A 17,795-nucleotide genomic window follows, 5' to 3' on the forward strand; every position below is an offset into this window, starting at 1 on the left:
CTCTATTTAAGTCAATAGGTTCGGCCTCATAGTCTCTACAAACTGAAAATCATCTTTCTCAACCCAATCCTAATTTCCCAACTAAAGAAAATGAAAAAGAAAGATAGATTTATGTTTGAGAAACTTATCTCTAATGTTTAGAAGCTCTAAAACACTCTTAATGCTTCAATTTTTCAAGCCATAGTAGAGCTCATTCATTTCTCCTTCACTTTTCCTTTGTTTCTCTTCTATTTTCTGTATGTTTTCACGTCTTATTTCTACAGATTTGTCACCCTGTGTCATAGTGCCTATCCTCACATGCCACAGCATATGGCATAAAAAAAGGTCTTGTTCTTCAGATGGCATCTTAGGCCGTAGCTTCTTGTACACACGCCGCGACATATGGCATAGAGTTATTTCTTTTTGTTTTTCTCACTTTTTCATACCTAAGTGACCAAACCTCACTCCGAACTTGATATTAGGGCTAAAATCACAACCCAAAACACCCATTATCTCTGTAACTACATACCATATTAATTTACTTAATTAATCTCATTTATCCAGCTAATTAAGGGTTATATTTTCCCAAATGTTACAAGTTATATCTTCCACAAGCACTTCATGGTATAAATAATTAATATATGATTGTTCGAATTTCATTTTTTATCATAAGAAATAAAGGGATTAAGCATCCCTATATTTACAAGACAATGATGTTTGTAAGTTTTCATTGATATAATTTATACATTAATGATATACAATAATGTATCTATATTACTAATATACTATCACATATCAATATAATCAAACAATCAAGCATAAACTTATTTATTATTGATATATAATTGTATATCAATCATGTAATATAGCAGATCAGATACAAAATATATAATTATTTGCTTAAAACAAATCAAACACAATTCTCAAAAAAAATGCTAAACTCTTAACTTATTACAAAAAATCAAACATCTAAATTAATAAAATAAAAAATATGAACAATTTAAGTTTTCATTCGTCTGCTCTGCTCCCTTATATTTAGAATCTTCAAACTTTTGCCAAAACAAGAGCATTATAATTTTAAAAGGACAATTTTGTCAATTAAATTTTAGATAAATATTTAAAGGCCATTATTCAAATTTTAGAAATGTTAGGCTATTATTTTTTTTATATGGGCTAAATTGGCAAAGCTCCCAAGAATGTTTGCAAGCAATTAAAGTGCTCACTTATGGTTTCCATAACCAAACAAAACATTTAAAATGATGATGATGATGAGTACCAACTATTAAACTTTGAAAATAAGTGTTTGAAAATCTTTTAAGCTTTGGAAGAGCAAACCAAAAGAATAAAGTAGAAACAGTGCCTCCAATGACAAGAGGCTTGACAAATGATGATAATTCAATCGTTGTGTGGACGGTTAAAAAGATGTTACAAATATTATTATAACTTCATACCCAACCAGATCCCTAGATGAGATCCATATTACATTTTATCATCTGAGCATACATGATTACAACTCTCAACGGTAGTAAAATCAATGTGATGTGATATTACAGACACAATTTTGATCCCTTGAAGGACATAAAGGAGCGAGTCCCATATCCAACTCCATTAGTTAAGCTGGCTGAGAGGAGAACGTGGAATGAGAGATGGTTTCAACTCCTTTACGCCAAATGATTCATAAGAATTGTTTTCTCTGAATTCTTCAAGCAGAGATTCCATTGGCAATGATCTTAGCGACTCTATTGTCTCCTTACTCGGAACCTCTGACTCTTGTCTAACTGGTGTACTCCCAGTAGGCTCATAGTCCTGAAAGAAACATGCCAAAATAAAGAAATAATCAAATGATAGATAATTCTAACAAGGCTCTGTTTGTGTTTATGATAAACCGAATGAATTTTATTTAGAGATGAAGCAATACTCTTCAGTTTAGGGTTAGGTTAAATTAGCTGATGTGTTTAGGGTTAGGATTTATTCAGCGATAGCACATACAAATAATAAGAAAGATAACATAAGATTAAGTCTATGGGTTAGGTTAAGTTAACTAATGGGCCTAGGATCCATCACCACTTTTCCACTCGCTTAAGATTTAAGGATATGCCAATTCATTCTTCTGACCATAAAATAAAATGGCCAACGAGACCTACCCGATATTGCTGCTCAAAAGTTTCACTAGCCTTCCCTTTAATAGAATCAGCTTGGCCAGAGTGATCCTCTCTGAAAGTTTCGAGTGTGTTTGCGTGAGTTTTGACAACATCTAACATTCCAGATATGGTTCCCCGCTCTTTCTCGTGGAGGTCTGCACAAAGTATTGCAGGAAAGGATAATATGAATGCAAAATATATACATTTTAGAAATTTACAAATCGTAATGTCCATAACTAGTATTTTCACAACTAAACCGAATCGAACAATTCAACCAATGAACCAGAAAATTAAATCTTGATATGGTCCGAAATGCATTTAGATGGATCGCATCGAAAACGGATAAAAACTAAACAAGATCCAGTAAAAACTAATTTTTATATTTATAAAAATATTTTTTACAATGCTAAATAAGATTAAATTGATATATATTAATTGCAGAATTGAATCGTTGCCAGTTCAATCAGGATCTTTGAATAAATGTCTTCATAAGTGCAATAATCATTCCTACTCTTAAAAATGGCATATGTGCAATGGATCCTTTAAAATGATTTCAGAGAGAGAACAAGAGGAGGAGATCGGTGGTGAGGCTAGCCCCACTTTTTTTCTTCTCTCCAAATTTTAGGAGTGTAGCAGCCATTCTCATGCACGTTGACTAATGAAAATTTTGAGTACTCGAGAACCAAAGGATCAACTTCCAATGTACGATACTCACCATCAAACAGCTGAAGGATATCCTCGCTGTTCCTTGCCATATCTTCCTCTGCAGACACCCGGGTCGAAAGGATTTCGGTGTCATGTAACGCGTTGCTATCTGAAGCATTCCTGTATCAAAGTGACTCACATTAGTTGCATCGCAAGAAACCGATAAATAAGTTGACTTCTATTAGGAAAACCATGTGTCACTTGGCATAAATATTATGCTTGAAGCAATTTTATTAACAGTGAATAATGTTTGCCGACTAATGACTGGAGTTCACTTGTGAACGTTAGAGTCAACTGACCACACACCTGGTAAGTGACTCCATTTTGGAAACATGTTTGGTCACCATCTCATTAACAGCTTTATGTGTCTTCTTTGTATGTGCACGCGCTGAATCAATCACACCAAAACTACAAAAAGGATTTAAACAGATTCAGGAAAGAATGTCAATAACATTATCGAGAGATCGAGGAGGAACAATTAACAAATACCTCTGCTGCAAGAGCGCTTCCATACGACAATGCTTAACTGCAGAATAATCAGCAGTATCATTGGCATCCTTTTCTGCCTGCGTGCAGAAGGCCTGCCATTTTCTTTTCGCATGACTCACAATTTCTCCCACTGAAGACGCGTGTCCTTCCAAGAATGACTTATTTGCGATGCCATTTTCTCTAAGATCAACAAGCCTTGCATCTACCTACAAGGTCTCCCACAATTCCGTTAAGTAAATTAACTGAAAGAAGCTATAGGAACACAAAAATCCCCACCCCCTTCCCCAACCCAGAAAAAAACAACCAAAGAAACACCGAAGACTGACCAGATCCATTTGCCGACGAATGTGATTAGACACTAGACTAGTCATATCAGCAATAAGCTTCTCAGCGTCAGATCTGGACTGCTCCTGCACAGAATAAGATCGACTCTGACATGTCAGATATCAACACCAATAAACCATCTTTAAGAAAGTTTATCGCTGTTACATTATTACCTCGTAAACTTTCTTAAACTCAGCAATGCTCTTTGTCTGCGTATCGTCAGCTTGTGATGCAAAGTTTTCAAGCCTTTTAGATTCTTCCAAAAGCTTATCCACAAATTCTTGAGTGCACTCAGATATCTGCTTTGTTTGCTCAAAACTATGATTGAATCGCTTTTTCATCGACAATCCGCAGGGCAGAACAAACACCATCAGTAGATAAAGAATCAAATCAGTAAAAACAGTATTGTTATTTATTCAGAAAAAAAGGGGGGTGGAGTGGGGCACGAACTATACAAAATATCGAAACAAAAACCACAAAAATGTAACTAAGTACATAAAAATTATAAAATAGGCGGGAGCAAAACTTAAACCACACACATGTCGTAGTTCCCTTGCAATGGCCGCAAATTCCCCCCGCTGTGTTGTTAGAGAACTGTGAAGATCATCAAATATGGAACCTACTTGGGCGTCCTCAGATGCGAGAAACTGATTCATTGAAAAACAAATTAGAGTCAAGCAAAAACGAAATATCACATAACAGAGGAATAAGCTTACTTCTCCAATAGAATGACAATTGGAGGCACTAAGTGATGATATTTCCTCCAATGCAGCATCAGAGTTTGCCTTGTGCAAACGCACAACATTTTGCATTGCCTCAACATGAGATTTATGCAAAGCCCTTAAAGCTGCCACTTTCTTTTTAACATCAACAACCCCCTACAGGTAATGTAAAATCAATAAGAGAATAGAAGACAACGCGACATGCAAAATCATGAACCAGATTAAGAACTTTGGCTCACCCTTTAACCGAATGACGTAGATTGAGGTAGGAAGTTAAAGTTGGTTAACAAAATGATTACAAAAATAACAATGTCTTTTCAAGAATAAAATTTCTAAATTTTATCGGAAAAAATAATTATATCATTTCATTTAATGCTCGGTTTATCAGAATAAAATCACCATAACATTAAAAGAGTAAGTAAGCTCTATTTAAAAAAAAAAAATTGACAAGAATTAAATAGGGTTATATTGATAACGCATCATAAATGATGCATTGTCATTTGAAATGGGTCTTGAAATTCATGACCAAGTAAGAACATCCATATATTTATGACCATGAGAGAATAATGAACCTGAAATAAATATAATATAGTTTGAAGAAATATTCAAGAAAAGGAAGTGAATGAAACAGGATAGAATGTAACAGGCAAGAAAAAAGGCAACCGAAATTTGTCTTACAAACCTTATCGTGAATTCCTAAAAACGAATGACATAGATTTTCCACGCATTGAAGGTGTTCATTCTGTCGAGCCAATGATGTTGTGACAGTGTTACAAAGAGAACCAACTTGCTGGGCGAGGTCCACATGAAAATTGTTCACTAAAGCTCTGTTGCTGGTGTTCAATTTGTCTTCTTTACCTGTTATAGACCATGGCAGAGATGTATGTAAGCAGTTTAAACAACACTAATCAAGCGATGCATAAAATAGAATATGACCTACCAATTTTCAAAAACAATGAGGCGTTATCTTGGAGAGCTTTCTCCAGATCAGCTCGTAATACGCATGCTTGATGAGCCAGAGCATTTTCTGTAGTACATAATTAACATGAGCACAACTAAGAATTAAGAAAAGTGATGGAAACCCACAGTCATACATACCTGCTTTTCTCTGCTCAGAAATGATAAAATCCTTCTCTTTCAGAGAATAACGACAATTATTTAGTTCTTCCTCTGCATTGGCAAGCAATTTGCTAGTCTTGTTCAAGTTTTTCTGTGCGGTTTTATGATTTTTGGGTAAGAATGCAGGCAGGACTCTATAACTGCAAAGAACAAGCACTAGAATGACTCACCTCAGTGGAATCAAGTTTGTGGTTCAAATCAGAGCACTGGCGAACCTGATCAATGTACTTGTTTTGCAAGTCCTCCAGTTGCTGGTTGAAGAATGCCAAAGACGAAACAAAATAAGCATAACAAAAACAAGACGCTGGCACATAATAATTTAAATAGCCAATGGTATCAAGGGGGAAAACCTTCTGATGAGTTTCTAATGTGATCCCCATCTGCTCAATCTGATCCACCAAAGCCTGATCACAAGGAAAAGACGCGTCAGTGTAAGGACTCAAAGGAAGCCTTCCACGAATGATTTTAAGAACCACATTGATGTCTTAATTGAACTCCCACATACTAAGTAGTCCATACAAAAGTAACAATAAGCATCCTAAATAAACTAATAATATCAGAAACTTTTCACCATATTCACTTGAGTTAAAATTTCGGGGAAGTGTACCGTTCATGGTGAAAACAAAGAATTAATAGCAAAGAAAGGAAAGAGGAAGCAAGCAAAATAATCACATGCAAAAAAATCATTAACCTTCTTTTCGCTCTCTTCTTGATAGTATCTTTCCTTTGGTATATAGACTCCATTTTTCTCCCGTGCAGCGTAAACCTCTGGTCAAAATCAAAATTTCCTTGATGTTGAAGAAACCTATGTCCTTTGAAGAACACAAGGCTACTCTGAAGAGCCTAAACAGCTCTTAGGCAAACGCAACAGAAACAAAGCAACTCACCTGCTTTGAGGCGTTCAATTTCTCCGTAAAGATCCTTGATAAGGGTGGATTTCATCATTTTTTGGTTAACCTGGAATAAACAGAAAGGAATAAGACGGAGAATCCTTGGGAGAGAGACAATAAAAGTCACCTCAAAGCTAATGTGAAAATGAAAATCTCATCAAAATAAGCCCAAGTGGACAACATTTGTCATTCATAAAATCCACATCTAGCACAACTTGCCCCACTGAATTGCGAATAGAAACTAATCAATAAGCGATATCTAGATTACATATAGTAAACAGCTGAAATTGCAAATAGAAACTTAATATTCCATTTGAATAATGCTTCATAACAAGGAAAGGCAGGTACTCCCTGCTAATGGGAAAAAAATCTCAGAATTTCCTCGGTTACTTAAAAAGTTAAAAGGCACACATACCCCGATGGAAGTATATAAATAGAAATACCCAATTTTCGAAAGATGTTGTGAACATAAACAGATATTTAGAAGGAATAAAGGATCAAAATAGATCAATCAACTCACTCTTTCTCAAAAACCCCATAAATGATTTGTGAGTATGAATGTAGGATAAGAAAGCCAACAAATACAAACAATCTAAAATCCTCCAGCAGTAACACACCTCGGGTTTATTTTTAATGTTCTTTGCCCTGTGTGCATAATCCAGTGTGCTCAACGTTTCCTCTAGGCAATGAACAGCTGGAGAAACAGTAGCTATGATGCAAGTCTTGGTTCTCCCCCCAAGTGAATCACGCAGTAAACGTGTCAGCTTGCTATCCCTAAATTCCAATTTTACAAAGATTATATGCTTATTACATGCACAGACACATGCCCACTCACAAAGATATGGAGAAGGACTAAATCGTTTTCTATCGTGAAACTAAATCAAACATTGCAGGAAAAAGAACCTGTAAGGAACGTGGCCAAGGTGCTCCACAAGAGCACTAATCACCCGCCCTAAAGTAAGCAAACTTTTATTAATTTCCCCAGCTTCTCTTGCACGACCCTAAAAAAAAAAAACAAGATCCCCCTAATCAAGCTTAATTTCCGAGACAACCCAAAAATGAATATCAAGGGGAACATATGTTCATTTGCGTCAAAGAGTAATACCTCTCTAGCACCGGAACGAGATATATTTTCTGAGCCTGCTAGATCCACTAAATTCAGCTTTCCACATTTTATTAGTTCTTCCCCTTCTGGGGTTGCTTCCTTTATGTGAATTGTTATAGAAAACAAGGAATGTGACCGACTGAAAAAGAAGAATTAAATCTCAATAAAAGACTGAAACTTGTAATCTGTCTAAGCAAGAGACAAAAGGCAACAGTTACCTTGATTGCTTGTTCAATAAAGTTTCTGCAGTACGTCGTTTGGCAGAGCCTCTTTCCAAAAGAGTGAAGATCTCGGTAGCACTTGTCACAATTTCTTCCTCCAAACCTCTTACAAGAACTCCGCCTTTACCATCTTCCATGAGAGGCAGCTGCTTTTTCTGCTTCTCCTCCAAAGCAACTCTTGAAATTTCATCAGGGGCGAGCAAATCAGTGATCTCCTCATTATACAATTCTAGAAAAGTGACCTTCACGCTATACTCAGCATTTTGGCTCTCAAGCGTATCAAAAATCTGTTGAACAGCCCTCGGTATGACTCCAGCGTCTGAAGGCAACTCTCCATTCAGCCCACTCTGCAGTGGTTGAATAAACTTAGTGAGCATGAACTATGAGTAAGCAAGTCGTACTTGCACTAAACATTTTGAGAACGCACTGAATTATACCTTTGACCTTTTGCAATCACCTTCCATTGTGTATGTTTTCCCCGTGCCAGTTTGACCGTACGCAAATATAGTACAATTAAAACCCTCAAGAACTTCATTTACTATCGGAATGATAGCCTGATCATAAAGATCTTTTTGCTTTGCAGAAGGACCAAAAACCTGCGAAATATGCCATGGATCATTTGGAGCTCCTGACGGGCTTAAACACCACATTTCTGACATTTATTCCTCAAAAAAAGTTAACCAAAGTGCAATTTGTTGATTCAAAGTCTTGGCAACATAATGCATGAGCCTAAAAATGTGTTCATATTCTCAATCTCAAAGACGTGTCCCTGGCAATCCTCACAAAGAAAGGCTAATAGTAACTGTAACAATGTTAAGCAGGTTGATTGATGAATCACTACAGAACTTGACGAATACCTGGTTTTCAACCAAGCGATCTTGTATTTCTCATCGAGGAAAAAACACAGGCAAGATAAGCAAGAAGAACTACAGAAAAACTAATCCAAGCAAAATCCTTAACCATGACTTCAATAACATCTCTCGGCATCGCTCATTTTCAATGTAATGAACTTGTTGGAGGGGGACCATTTCATTTTTTTCCCATAAAAATTTCCCCGCAACCTGCGATTCCTTTTGACCGTATAGAACCCACATGCCAATGTTGCAAAAAAACAAACCAAAGTAGATAAACGTAAGTGGGCTACCTGTAGAAAGCTAGTTTTCACAGTGAATATAAAAAAAAGGAAATTAGTGGGCGGTAAAAATTGGATAGAAAGAAGCACCTTATCAAATGTGAAAACTCTGTCTATATGTTTGCCGGCAATGTTCTGAGACACCGCTACTTCTCTTGTGTATTCATTGCAGGTGACAACCTGCGGTGCATTGGTCCGCAACTCTTCCTCGCTAAACGGCCTGGAATTTACACAATGAACCAAAATGTTGCCTCATTAGTCGAAATGTCGAGAAGCTGTGAAGATAAATGCACAAAAGGTCATCGTGTACACAGACAGGAATACCTGCAACGGAGGAGAACCTGAACATTGACGCCCTTCTCTTTGTCGTTGCGAGAGGACATTGTGGGTCAAAGAGATCAAGAATCACACGAACCTTCACTCTTTCGTTAGTAGATCGGCTTCTGCACTTCGTTTCTCTATATCTCTCTCTCTCTACCCGGCCTTCGTGAATCGGTAGGAGAGCGGGTGTGCTTGAGATTTGAAATTTTTGAGAGCCGCTCTCGCCTTTTATTTCGTATCTACGGCTCAGATGTTCGACTTCCGATCTGACGGTCCTTTTGAGACTGTTCAAACAGGGTATTTCGGTGTGACCATTTTACCCCTGGATTTTGAATCACGCATGCAAATTTCCCTTGGAATCAATTGGGCTACTTTTGACACGCAAATTAAAAAAAAAAAAAAAAGGTTGGGGTACTAAATGGATGGATTAAATTATTCACCGGGAAAAGAACAATGCAAAATTTAAAGTGAGCACCACGAGCTCAATTGGGCTCTTGCATTTTTCTGTGAAGTTGGATTGGGCTGTCAATTGACAGCTCGGCCCACTATAAAAAAACTTTGAAACAAAATAACACTATTTTTTTAATATTTTTAAACTCAACATAAATAACCCACCGCCTAACAGTGTTATTACTGGACACACAAACTTTTATTATCAAGTTTGGCTTTAAAAAAGCAAAAAAAAAACTCTTTAGGCCTGGTGAGATATACTGAGATGTTATTTATGAATTATTTTCAACATATTTCATTATAATTAATGAACATTTTAAAATTTATTAATTTTGTTTCAAGGTTTAATAATTTTTTAACTTTCCACTATTAAATATAATATAGTTTAATAACATGTTTTCTTCTGTCAGTATTTCATGGGAGTACAAGTAAAGTTTCTAATAAAAATTTAAAATGTAACATATAGATGGGATAAAAAAAAAAATCTTCGATAGATATGATTAAACGGGGTAGCTTGTGACGATATCGCTGAATGATATTAAGCCAGATTTATTAGCTTTTTACTTACAAGTGTCTAGTTAGCAAAACGCATGATGCCTTAAACATGCCACATGCTTCAGTAAAAAAGTAAGGATATCAATCGCTACACATTTCTGGACATTGTGATGCGTGCTATCTTTCATGAATACTTTCAATGATAAAACTGTTCTTTATCCTAAAATCAACCCAAAGTGAATAATCAATGTCATTCTTTATCATTTTAAAGACAGTATTGCAGTGATTTTGACTTCTATTGGATAACATTATTTTAATAAATAGTTAAAGACACACAACAGTTTTTAAGTCTATCTGGATTTCTCTCAAGAGTTCATTTAAATTATATTCAGGACATATTTTTGTCAAATTTAATAAATAATTGCTCTTTCCAAATAATTTTTTTTTATGAATGTAAATTAAAAACCAAATATACACGTTGTATAAAAGAGTTAGGGGCAAAAATAATTTCTAATCCATACAATGCACACTAGGCTATATAAGAATAACATTAATATTGATTTTTCATAATTATTTACGAACAATGAACAATATTATTATTTATATATTTTATATTATACACATCCCTTCCCCTAAATGAAAGTTACTTTTAATTATATCATCAATGGTTAAATAATTAAAATAGTTTAAAAATAAAATAACTTTTTAAATTTAATTTATCCATATTTAAAAAGATGAACTTAGAAAAGTCATAGAAAATTGTAATCAACGCTTATACTTAAAAATGGCTAGTCAATATCCTTTTTTTAATGCAAAGCCACAGCACAGCATACACGACAATCAATACGTTCCTCCTATCCGATTGACTAAACCTTGGATCCTCTAAGATGCATACAAAGGACGCCAAAAAATCCAATCCCTCTGAAAGACTGCCCAACACGTTATCCTCTTATCCTTTTCGGATCTTGGACGAAAGAGCGAGCACCACAAATCCAGGGAAAAATTATCAAATTAACAATACACAAACATGACGGGACTTACCAGGGGTCAGGAAAGGGACCTACGCAGCCTATTTTTCCTGCGGGAAGTGATTGCATTCACTGTCTCGTGTTTGAAAATATGACATTTTATCTTTGACTCCAGTGCACGCACGTTGAACTTTATTAACTTAACCTCGAGGATTTAAAATTCACAGCGTTTTTCTCATCCCAACAAAATTTACATCATTTATACACTTATAAAATTTACTAAATTTATTCAAAAATCCTAAACAACCATAAATACAACACGTGGAACTACAAACCAAGCGACATACTCCTATAGTTTGAACCCGAGTGACCTAAAACAACACGTCAAAAAGTTTCAAGTACCTCCTCATCTATTTGACAAAAAAAAGAAAGAAAGAAAGAAAGAAAGAAAAATAGAGCGTGTGTATTGACATCAGGGGATCAGACTATCATTTTTCAAGTTTCAATTTCCTCGAATACAAGAAGCTTCTGTCGTTCATTGGGTCATTTTCCCCAGCTTCTTGCGCCAAGACACAATTCCAACGTCAATTAGAAAAATCGAAATGGGCTCCACGGCTCTCAATCAGCTGTAGGTATCGACCGTGGCTTCAATCTTGTTTCTTTCTTCCTTATCGTCGTCTACAATTCTAGCCTTCCTTACTTAATATATCCCGTGGCCTCAATGCTGCATCATCTCCCGCAACACCGGTGAAGAGGGACACCCTCCTCCCGCCCCCGATGCCTGAACCCACTTCTCGACCCGTCGGCGGCACCGAGTACAGCTGGTGCAAGTCCGTCCTCTCTGGCACCGGGATTACAGTTCTCGGTCTCCTCCTCTCCAAATCCCCTGACGTCTCATTCCTTCAAACTGCACTCCGCAATCTTCAAAATTCCCACCCTATCCTCCGCTCAAAACTCCATCTGGACGCCTCTACCAACACCTTCCATTTCATAACTCATCCTGATCCTCACATCCAAATCACGCCCTTTGATCTGCAATACACGTCTCGCATCATCGGGAGTGAATCAAACGATCACCCTATCAGCCCCTTCCATCGGATCCTCGAGTATGAGCTGAATCGGAACTCGTGGCGTGATCATAGCGGCTCAATGCCCGCTGACGCCGACGTCTTCCATGCGAGCCTCTACGCGGTAAGCGATTGCCAATGGGCTGTGTTTTTCCGGCTTCACACGTCAGCATGCGATCGTGCGGCGGCGGTGGCGCTGCTGAAGGAACTGCTGGAGCAAGTGGGTGGAAGAGTAAAAGAAGGGAAAGGGACGAAGATGGAATTGGGGAGAAAAGAGAAGATCAGGTTGGCGATCGAGGATCTCATTCCAGAGGGGAAGGCCAACAAGCGATTTTGGGCGCGTGGATTGGACGTGCTAGGATATTCCTTGAACTCCTTTAGGTTCGCGAATTTGGATTTCGTGGATGCTGATTCCCCGAGAAGCTCTAAGGTAGCCAAATTGCAGTTGAACACGGACGAAACAGAGAGGCTAATTGCTGTGAGTTATTATTTCTTATTCCCTGTGATAACTCATGCAACGTTAATTAATAATTGTTTTATCCATCAATCCTATCAAGAACAAGAAAATTTTCCTTGGATATTATTTTTATTAATTGCGTCAACAAGTCTGTCGTTTATATTTTAAAAAATGCTTCTCGAAGATGAGAAGGGTGTGGATAACTCTGTTCTGTTCTGACTCGGAAGGGCCTGGGAGGAGGGGGGAATCACATGTCGCAGTGATCTGATTAGGAATGATGGTTTGGCCAAAAGATATTTGGACCGTGAGAACTAAATCAATTTGATATCATAGTAATGAATTGTTACTTTGTGAAGGAAAATTCAGTAGTGTGATGCTGGAATTAAATTTACAGTGTAAATTGCTATCTGAACGACCCATAATCATGAAACTGCTGTAGTCTTGTGGTCCTCTCCAAACCCATAACTTTTTGGGGTAGATTAAGTCCTTTATATCCTTATATTATATTTACTGGCAAATGTGTGAGTATACCATGTCATCTAGTAAGTGTTTTTTTTTTTTTTTTCAATACGTGTCATACTCAAGTACGATTCCTTTTAGAGTGACCAAGTTTCTCTGGCCAACAAAAGGGGGCAAAAAAAAGGGTGGCCAAGTTTCATAGCAATGTTGCATTAAGTATCAAAGGATCCATAATCTGTATGTTTCTGACTTCTATGATATCTGACATGATATGCTACATCTGCCTTTTGCATGTGATTTGGTAATGTGATGATTCAGTTTAATTATGCAATATGTAGGGATGTAAATCAAGAGGAATCAAGCTTTGTGGGGCACTTGCGGCAGCTGGAATGATCGCCTCATGGGCGTCTAAGCACCGTCCTGATTATGAGAAAGAGAAATATGCCGTAGTAACTCTCGCTGATTGCCGCACAATTCTTGATCCAATCCTTAACAGCAACGATCTTGGTAAGCCACGCAAATGAGTGATGCATTAAGTTTGAAAATGAAGTTTTCTTATATCATTTTGAAGTAATTTATTGGACACTAGTTCTCTTGTCCTGTACCCTGAGTCAAGACCAAAACTGTCATCTAGATTTGTGATACTTATCGGCTATGTGCCTAGACTCAAAATTTTCAGCATCAATCTCTGTACTAAGAGCTTAGATTTATGGAGCAATATGGTCCCCTGGCTGCTTTTCTAACTAATGGCTTGTTTGGTTCAGGATTTTATCATTCTGCTATCTTAAACACACACGATGTGGGCGGAGAAACTCTTTGGGAGCTGGCAAAGAGAAGTTACATGGCCTTTGAAAATGCCAAGAAGTGCAACAAGCATTTCACAGACATGTCTGACCTCAACTACCTAATGTGCAAAGCCATTGACAACCCGGGCTTGACGCCATCCTCGTCACAGAGGACGGCCTTAATTTCAGTGTTTGAAGACCCTGTCATTGAGGATTCAGCATCAGATGAAATGCATCAAGAGGTTGGGTTGGAAGACTATGAGGGCTGCTCTTCCGTCCATGGCGTGGGGCCATCCATAGCCATATTTGACACCGTACGGAGGGGAAGATTGAATTGCACATGTGTATATCCCTCACCGCTTCACTCTAGGGAGCAGGTACTAATGCTAGTCGATCATATGAAGAAAATCCTAGTGAATGCTGATAACTTTGATGGATCAGTAAATTGAACTGTCATGGCTATCGTATGTTGACCAATTCATTGCCCAGCTTTACCCCGCGAGTCAATGAAGTTGTGAATTCTTACATGATCTATTGAGAACAAATATTTTCCCATCAGGAAAATGAGAACAGTTGAATCAAAGATGCCATGACATCAGAAATATAAACTAATGTTTAGTGACTAGTGAGACCGAAGATGCCGCCTTGCCCCTCAGAACTAGAAATGGCTGTTTTTCATGTTTATTTTTGTTTCCAACTTCAACAAATCTTATAAATGAATTAAGTTACTACCTGTAAAATTTCCAAGACAGGCATAACGTTCAAGAAATTAAAACCTAATCGCCGAAGTAAACTGATCTCCTATTTAAACCTTTCTCGTCCTGACGTTGTGAAGTTTAGGAGTAGTCTCGAGAACAATAAAACTGGGGGAAAGGACTAAGATCCGTTATGCTGATGGGTGGAACCAGCCGGGTCAATGTATTTTCCTTTCTGATGTGTGTGTGTCTCTGTATGTCTTTATTTGGATACAAGAAAATTTGGCAAGTCGTTCTTCACTTCGCCCACAGACTTGCAGAAAAGTCTGTGTTCTCCCCGTGCGTGCATTTAATTAGTCAGCATAATTTGGCCGAGGCTTAGTTTGGGGGCTCTCTCACGTTACGTTTCCAATTTCTCACGCTTTCAAGACATCAAAATATAAGGTGGTGGTAAGCTCACTGAACTAAAGCGAACAGAGCTCAATACGTAAAATGTTAATTTTCCTAAACATTTGTCCAAATGATTGGATGAAGATTTCAGAATGAAAAGATCGCGAACACAGATGAAAAGTCTTTGTGGCCAGTTGATTAGATCACTGAGACCAGTTATGACAAATGAGAAAGAAGGGAATGTGCTTGTTGAAGTAAGCAAACCGAACTTCAAATTTCACTATGCCGGAAACTAGTTACATGTCAGACCATTCCTACTCGAAAACTGTCTGCTTCAGCAGCTTCCAGTGAACTTTATAGCAAGGTCATGCTTTATACGAGTGTGTGTCTCCTACTTCTAGATAGAGAACAAGGCTTGCATATAGCACTGCAAATCAAAAGATATTATCTCTAGTTCTGATTGAAAGGAAAAGGAAAGAGCTTCTTGTCACTGCAGTTCAAGGGAACTCGTCAAAAATTTTGGCCAAATCAAACCTCCCGTTGCTGCATTCTATTGCACTTAGCACCTGCCGAAACGTTGAAACACTGCAGGGAACAACCAGGCCGTTCTTCTGATCAAAGCCATATTCGTCGTATGCCTTGTCCAGCAACATCTTGAACAACGGGTGAGAGAGATAGCTGGTTGGAACGACGTGTCGTCGACGTTCCTCCCCGACATAGAGTGCGAAAAAGCCAGTCGGGGTTCTGTTATATGGGGTTTCTTCGTCGTCGCGTCCTTTAAGCAGACACTCATGGTAGACAGGCTCTGGGTCAACCCCACCAACAGCCTTCACCTTTTTGGCCAATTTCTTAAACGATATCATCGATCTGCTTCCCTAGCAAGGGACGCTGAGGAAGAAGAATCAGAGTTCAGAAGATTGCACATATGCGTTTTGTCAAGGAAGGATTTAGTTTTTATACATGTGAAAGTGAAGTGAGTAACGCATGCATTGGGTCGAAAATTTGAAAGTGTCACGTCTTGACTTTTGAATATCTGGGAATCTTTGACATGTGAACATTTTTAAGGTGTATCGAAGGAAACATTCTTTTTTAAAGGTATACAATACTGATGAGGTGTCAAGTGGTTGTTGGATGAGGTTGACCGAGGAATAGTTAAAAAGATAGAAGATAGTATTATCTCACATGGTAAAAACAATAGAATAGCCATTAGTAGCGGGTGGCACGCCCAGTCGCAAACGCCATCGAGCGAGCAGTACAAATGGTGGAGAATTGGCGGGTTTCTATGCCACATTTGTCGGCTGTAAGTAATTCTCTGCGACCGAGCGAATGAGTCAATTCAGCGAGTCAACGACGGATAGCACCAGAATCGCCTTAAAACCAATCAAATCCATATAATAATAAAATAAAAAAGAAATCTCTTTTAATTTTTGTTTGACCACAAAATAAATGATTGCTATCACATAGTTGTGGCCCTGGTAAAAAATCAAAGCTTTGACATTGTTGTATTGTGTGCTTGATGGAAGGTCTGCCATCCATTAAAAATGATCGCACCGCACTTGCGTGCTAATATAACGAAGTCGGCAATAATGAGAGGTCCGATCCATTGCCACGCATCAATTATGATTAATTTGAAATCAACATGGCCATGTCTCAATTGAATTGTTTACCATCGTGGAAAAGGAATAATGCAGATGTGACTATATATAGAATATACTGTGCCGTTTCCATTTATAGCAGTTTTTCTTTCATTTTGTTTATTTAAATATGTTACGTGTAATTATTTTTATTTAAACATGCACGGGACCCATAACTGGTGGATGTCTCGAGTTCAAGATTCAACGGATCGCGGATCACCGCACATAGGCCGAGACGCTTGTTAACGAGGTTCGCATCTCAATACTGTAGTGGTTTTTGGCCAGTAGAGAGGAGATTACATAAAACAACAGCAAAGGTTCGACAATAAACAAAATAAACAAATGAAAAAAGAAAACTAACAAAATCATCTGGAATCCCTGAAATAAGAATGATCAATCTCTAAAATTCTTTGCAGAGTAATTGAGGGTTTAACAACTCAATCCAGAGAAGAGAGTTTCTATAACAAAGCCTTTCCGAACCAATTTGCCACTGTATCAGCTCCCCTAAAAGCCCAGAGGAACAAGCAATCATAATGTCATATTTAAAGTTCAGAATTAAAATGAAGATTCCGACACCAAATGGGAAATAATAAAAAATTAAAGGACAGTATTCACGAAGGCAAAATTTAAATTTGTTTCGCAAGAGCTTGTCAAAACCATGGCAACATTTACTGTTCTATAAGCACTTTAAATATATGATACATTGCTTATCAATTGCGGTTTTATATTGCTGATAGATTTAAACTTGTCAATGACCTTATAATCCAGGGACGTGTAACTTCTTCTATAAATAGAAGGTCATGGATTCAATCTACTTGTAATTTCAATTACTAGTATCTGTTTCTCTGACTTTAATAATTTATGTTTTCAGATTCATAGTTCCCCCCACCAAAAAAAAAAATTCACAGGCCCCTTTACACGTGGGTGATGTTAATAATCGGACTAATTCTTGCTGATGTGTTGTCCTGTGTTAAAAAAAACTTTTTACCAAAAAAAAAAGCTCATATGAAAAACACTAGAAAAAGTATTGAAAAAATTAAAAATTTAAGTATATATTATGATATTGATTGAAAGTTTTGATAAGAGAAATTAATGCTCTCGTTAAAAAATGTTAAATTGAGTCAAAGATTACACTCATCTTCAAGAGAAATACATAAAATTATTGACAATGCTTGTGACAAACACGGTTACTGATAGAAACCTTTCAAAACTAAAATTGATTACTATCATATCATAATTGGTAATAT

The 17,795-nt window shown here is 37.3% G+C and overlaps 3 protein-coding genes across 3 annotated transcripts; 1 reads left to right on the forward strand and 2 right to left on the reverse strand.

The window, feature by feature from the left end:
* Positions 1-1,322: 1,322 nt before the first annotated feature.
* On the reverse strand, positions 1,323-9,328 carry LOC129306271 (kinesin-like protein KIN-5C). Its single transcript, XM_054946760.1, has 23 exons — positions 9,152-9,328; positions 8,918-9,047; positions 8,133-8,291; positions 7,693-8,042; positions 7,475-7,613; positions 7,273-7,370; positions 6,987-7,143; positions 6,367-6,436; positions 6,171-6,247; positions 5,830-5,883; positions 5,650-5,730; positions 5,459-5,570; positions 5,301-5,387; positions 5,043-5,218; positions 4,355-4,516; positions 4,178-4,285; positions 3,812-3,970; positions 3,641-3,724; positions 3,315-3,520; positions 3,132-3,233; positions 2,836-2,945; positions 2,124-2,275; positions 1,323-1,785 (listed from the first exon to the last, which is right to left on the reverse strand). The coding sequence occupies exons 1-23, from the start codon at positions 9,208-9,210 to the stop codon at positions 1,588-1,590; spliced, it is 3,030 nt and encodes a 1,009-aa protein (XP_054802735.1). The 5' UTR covers positions 9,211-9,328; the 3' UTR covers positions 1,323-1,587.
* Positions 9,329-11,555: 2,227 nt separating this feature from the next.
* On the forward strand, positions 11,556-14,454 carry LOC129307321 (uncharacterized). The gene is made up of 3 exons (XM_054948257.1): positions 11,556-12,606; positions 13,383-13,551; positions 13,809-14,454. Exons 1-3 carry the CDS (start codon positions 11,839-11,841, stop codon positions 14,276-14,278), a joined length of 1,407 nt encoding a protein of 468 aa, XP_054804232.1. The 5' UTR covers positions 11,556-11,838; the 3' UTR covers positions 14,279-14,454.
* Positions 14,455-15,088: 634 nt separating this feature from the next.
* Positions 15,089-16,308, reverse strand: LOC129307322 (auxin-responsive protein SAUR21-like). Its single transcript, XM_054948258.1, has one exon. The coding sequence runs from the start codon at positions 15,775-15,777 to the stop codon at positions 15,412-15,414; it is 366 nt and encodes a 121-aa protein (XP_054804233.1). The 5' UTR covers positions 15,778-16,308; the 3' UTR covers positions 15,089-15,411.
* Between the last annotated feature and the right edge of the window lie 1,487 nt (positions 16,309-17,795).

Source organism: Prosopis cineraria, unplaced genomic scaffold (genome assembly GCF_029017545.1).
Source record: "Prosopis cineraria cultivar Desert tree isolate PC_DT_omini unplaced genomic scaffold, ASM2901754v1 PC3, whole genome shotgun sequence".
NCBI lineage: Eukaryota > Viridiplantae > Streptophyta > Magnoliopsida > Fabales > Fabaceae > Prosopis > Prosopis cineraria.

Bases quoted from the DNA above. Each gene is read 5' to 3' on its own strand.
- LOC129306271 (XM_054946760.1), bottom strand. From the start codon at position 9,210: ATGTCCTCTCGCAACGACAAAGAGAAGGGCGTCAATGTTCAGGTTCTC. The intron at 6,437-6,986 runs GTGTGTTACTGC...TGTTTATTCCAG, and splicing joins ACATTAAAAATAAACCCGAG to GTTAACCAAAAAATGATGAA. The intron at 6,248-6,366 runs GTGAGTTGCTTT...GATTTTGACCAG, and splicing joins AATTGAACGCCTCAAAGCAG to AGGTTTACGCTGCACGGGAG.
- LOC129307321 (XM_054948257.1), top strand. From the start codon at position 11,839: ATGCCTGAACCCACTTCTCGACCCGTCGGCGGCACCGAGTACAGCTGG. The intron at 12,607-13,382 runs GTGAGTTATTAT...TGCAATATGTAG, and splicing joins AAACAGAGAGGCTAATTGCT to GGATGTAAATCAAGAGGAAT. The intron at 13,552-13,808 runs GTAAGCCACGCA...TGTTTGGTTCAG, and splicing joins CCTTAACAGCAACGATCTTG to GATTTTATCATTCTGCTATC.
- LOC129307322 (XM_054948258.1), bottom strand. From the start codon at position 15,777: ATGATATCGTTTAAGAAATTGGCCAAAAAGGTGAAGGCTGTTGGTGGG.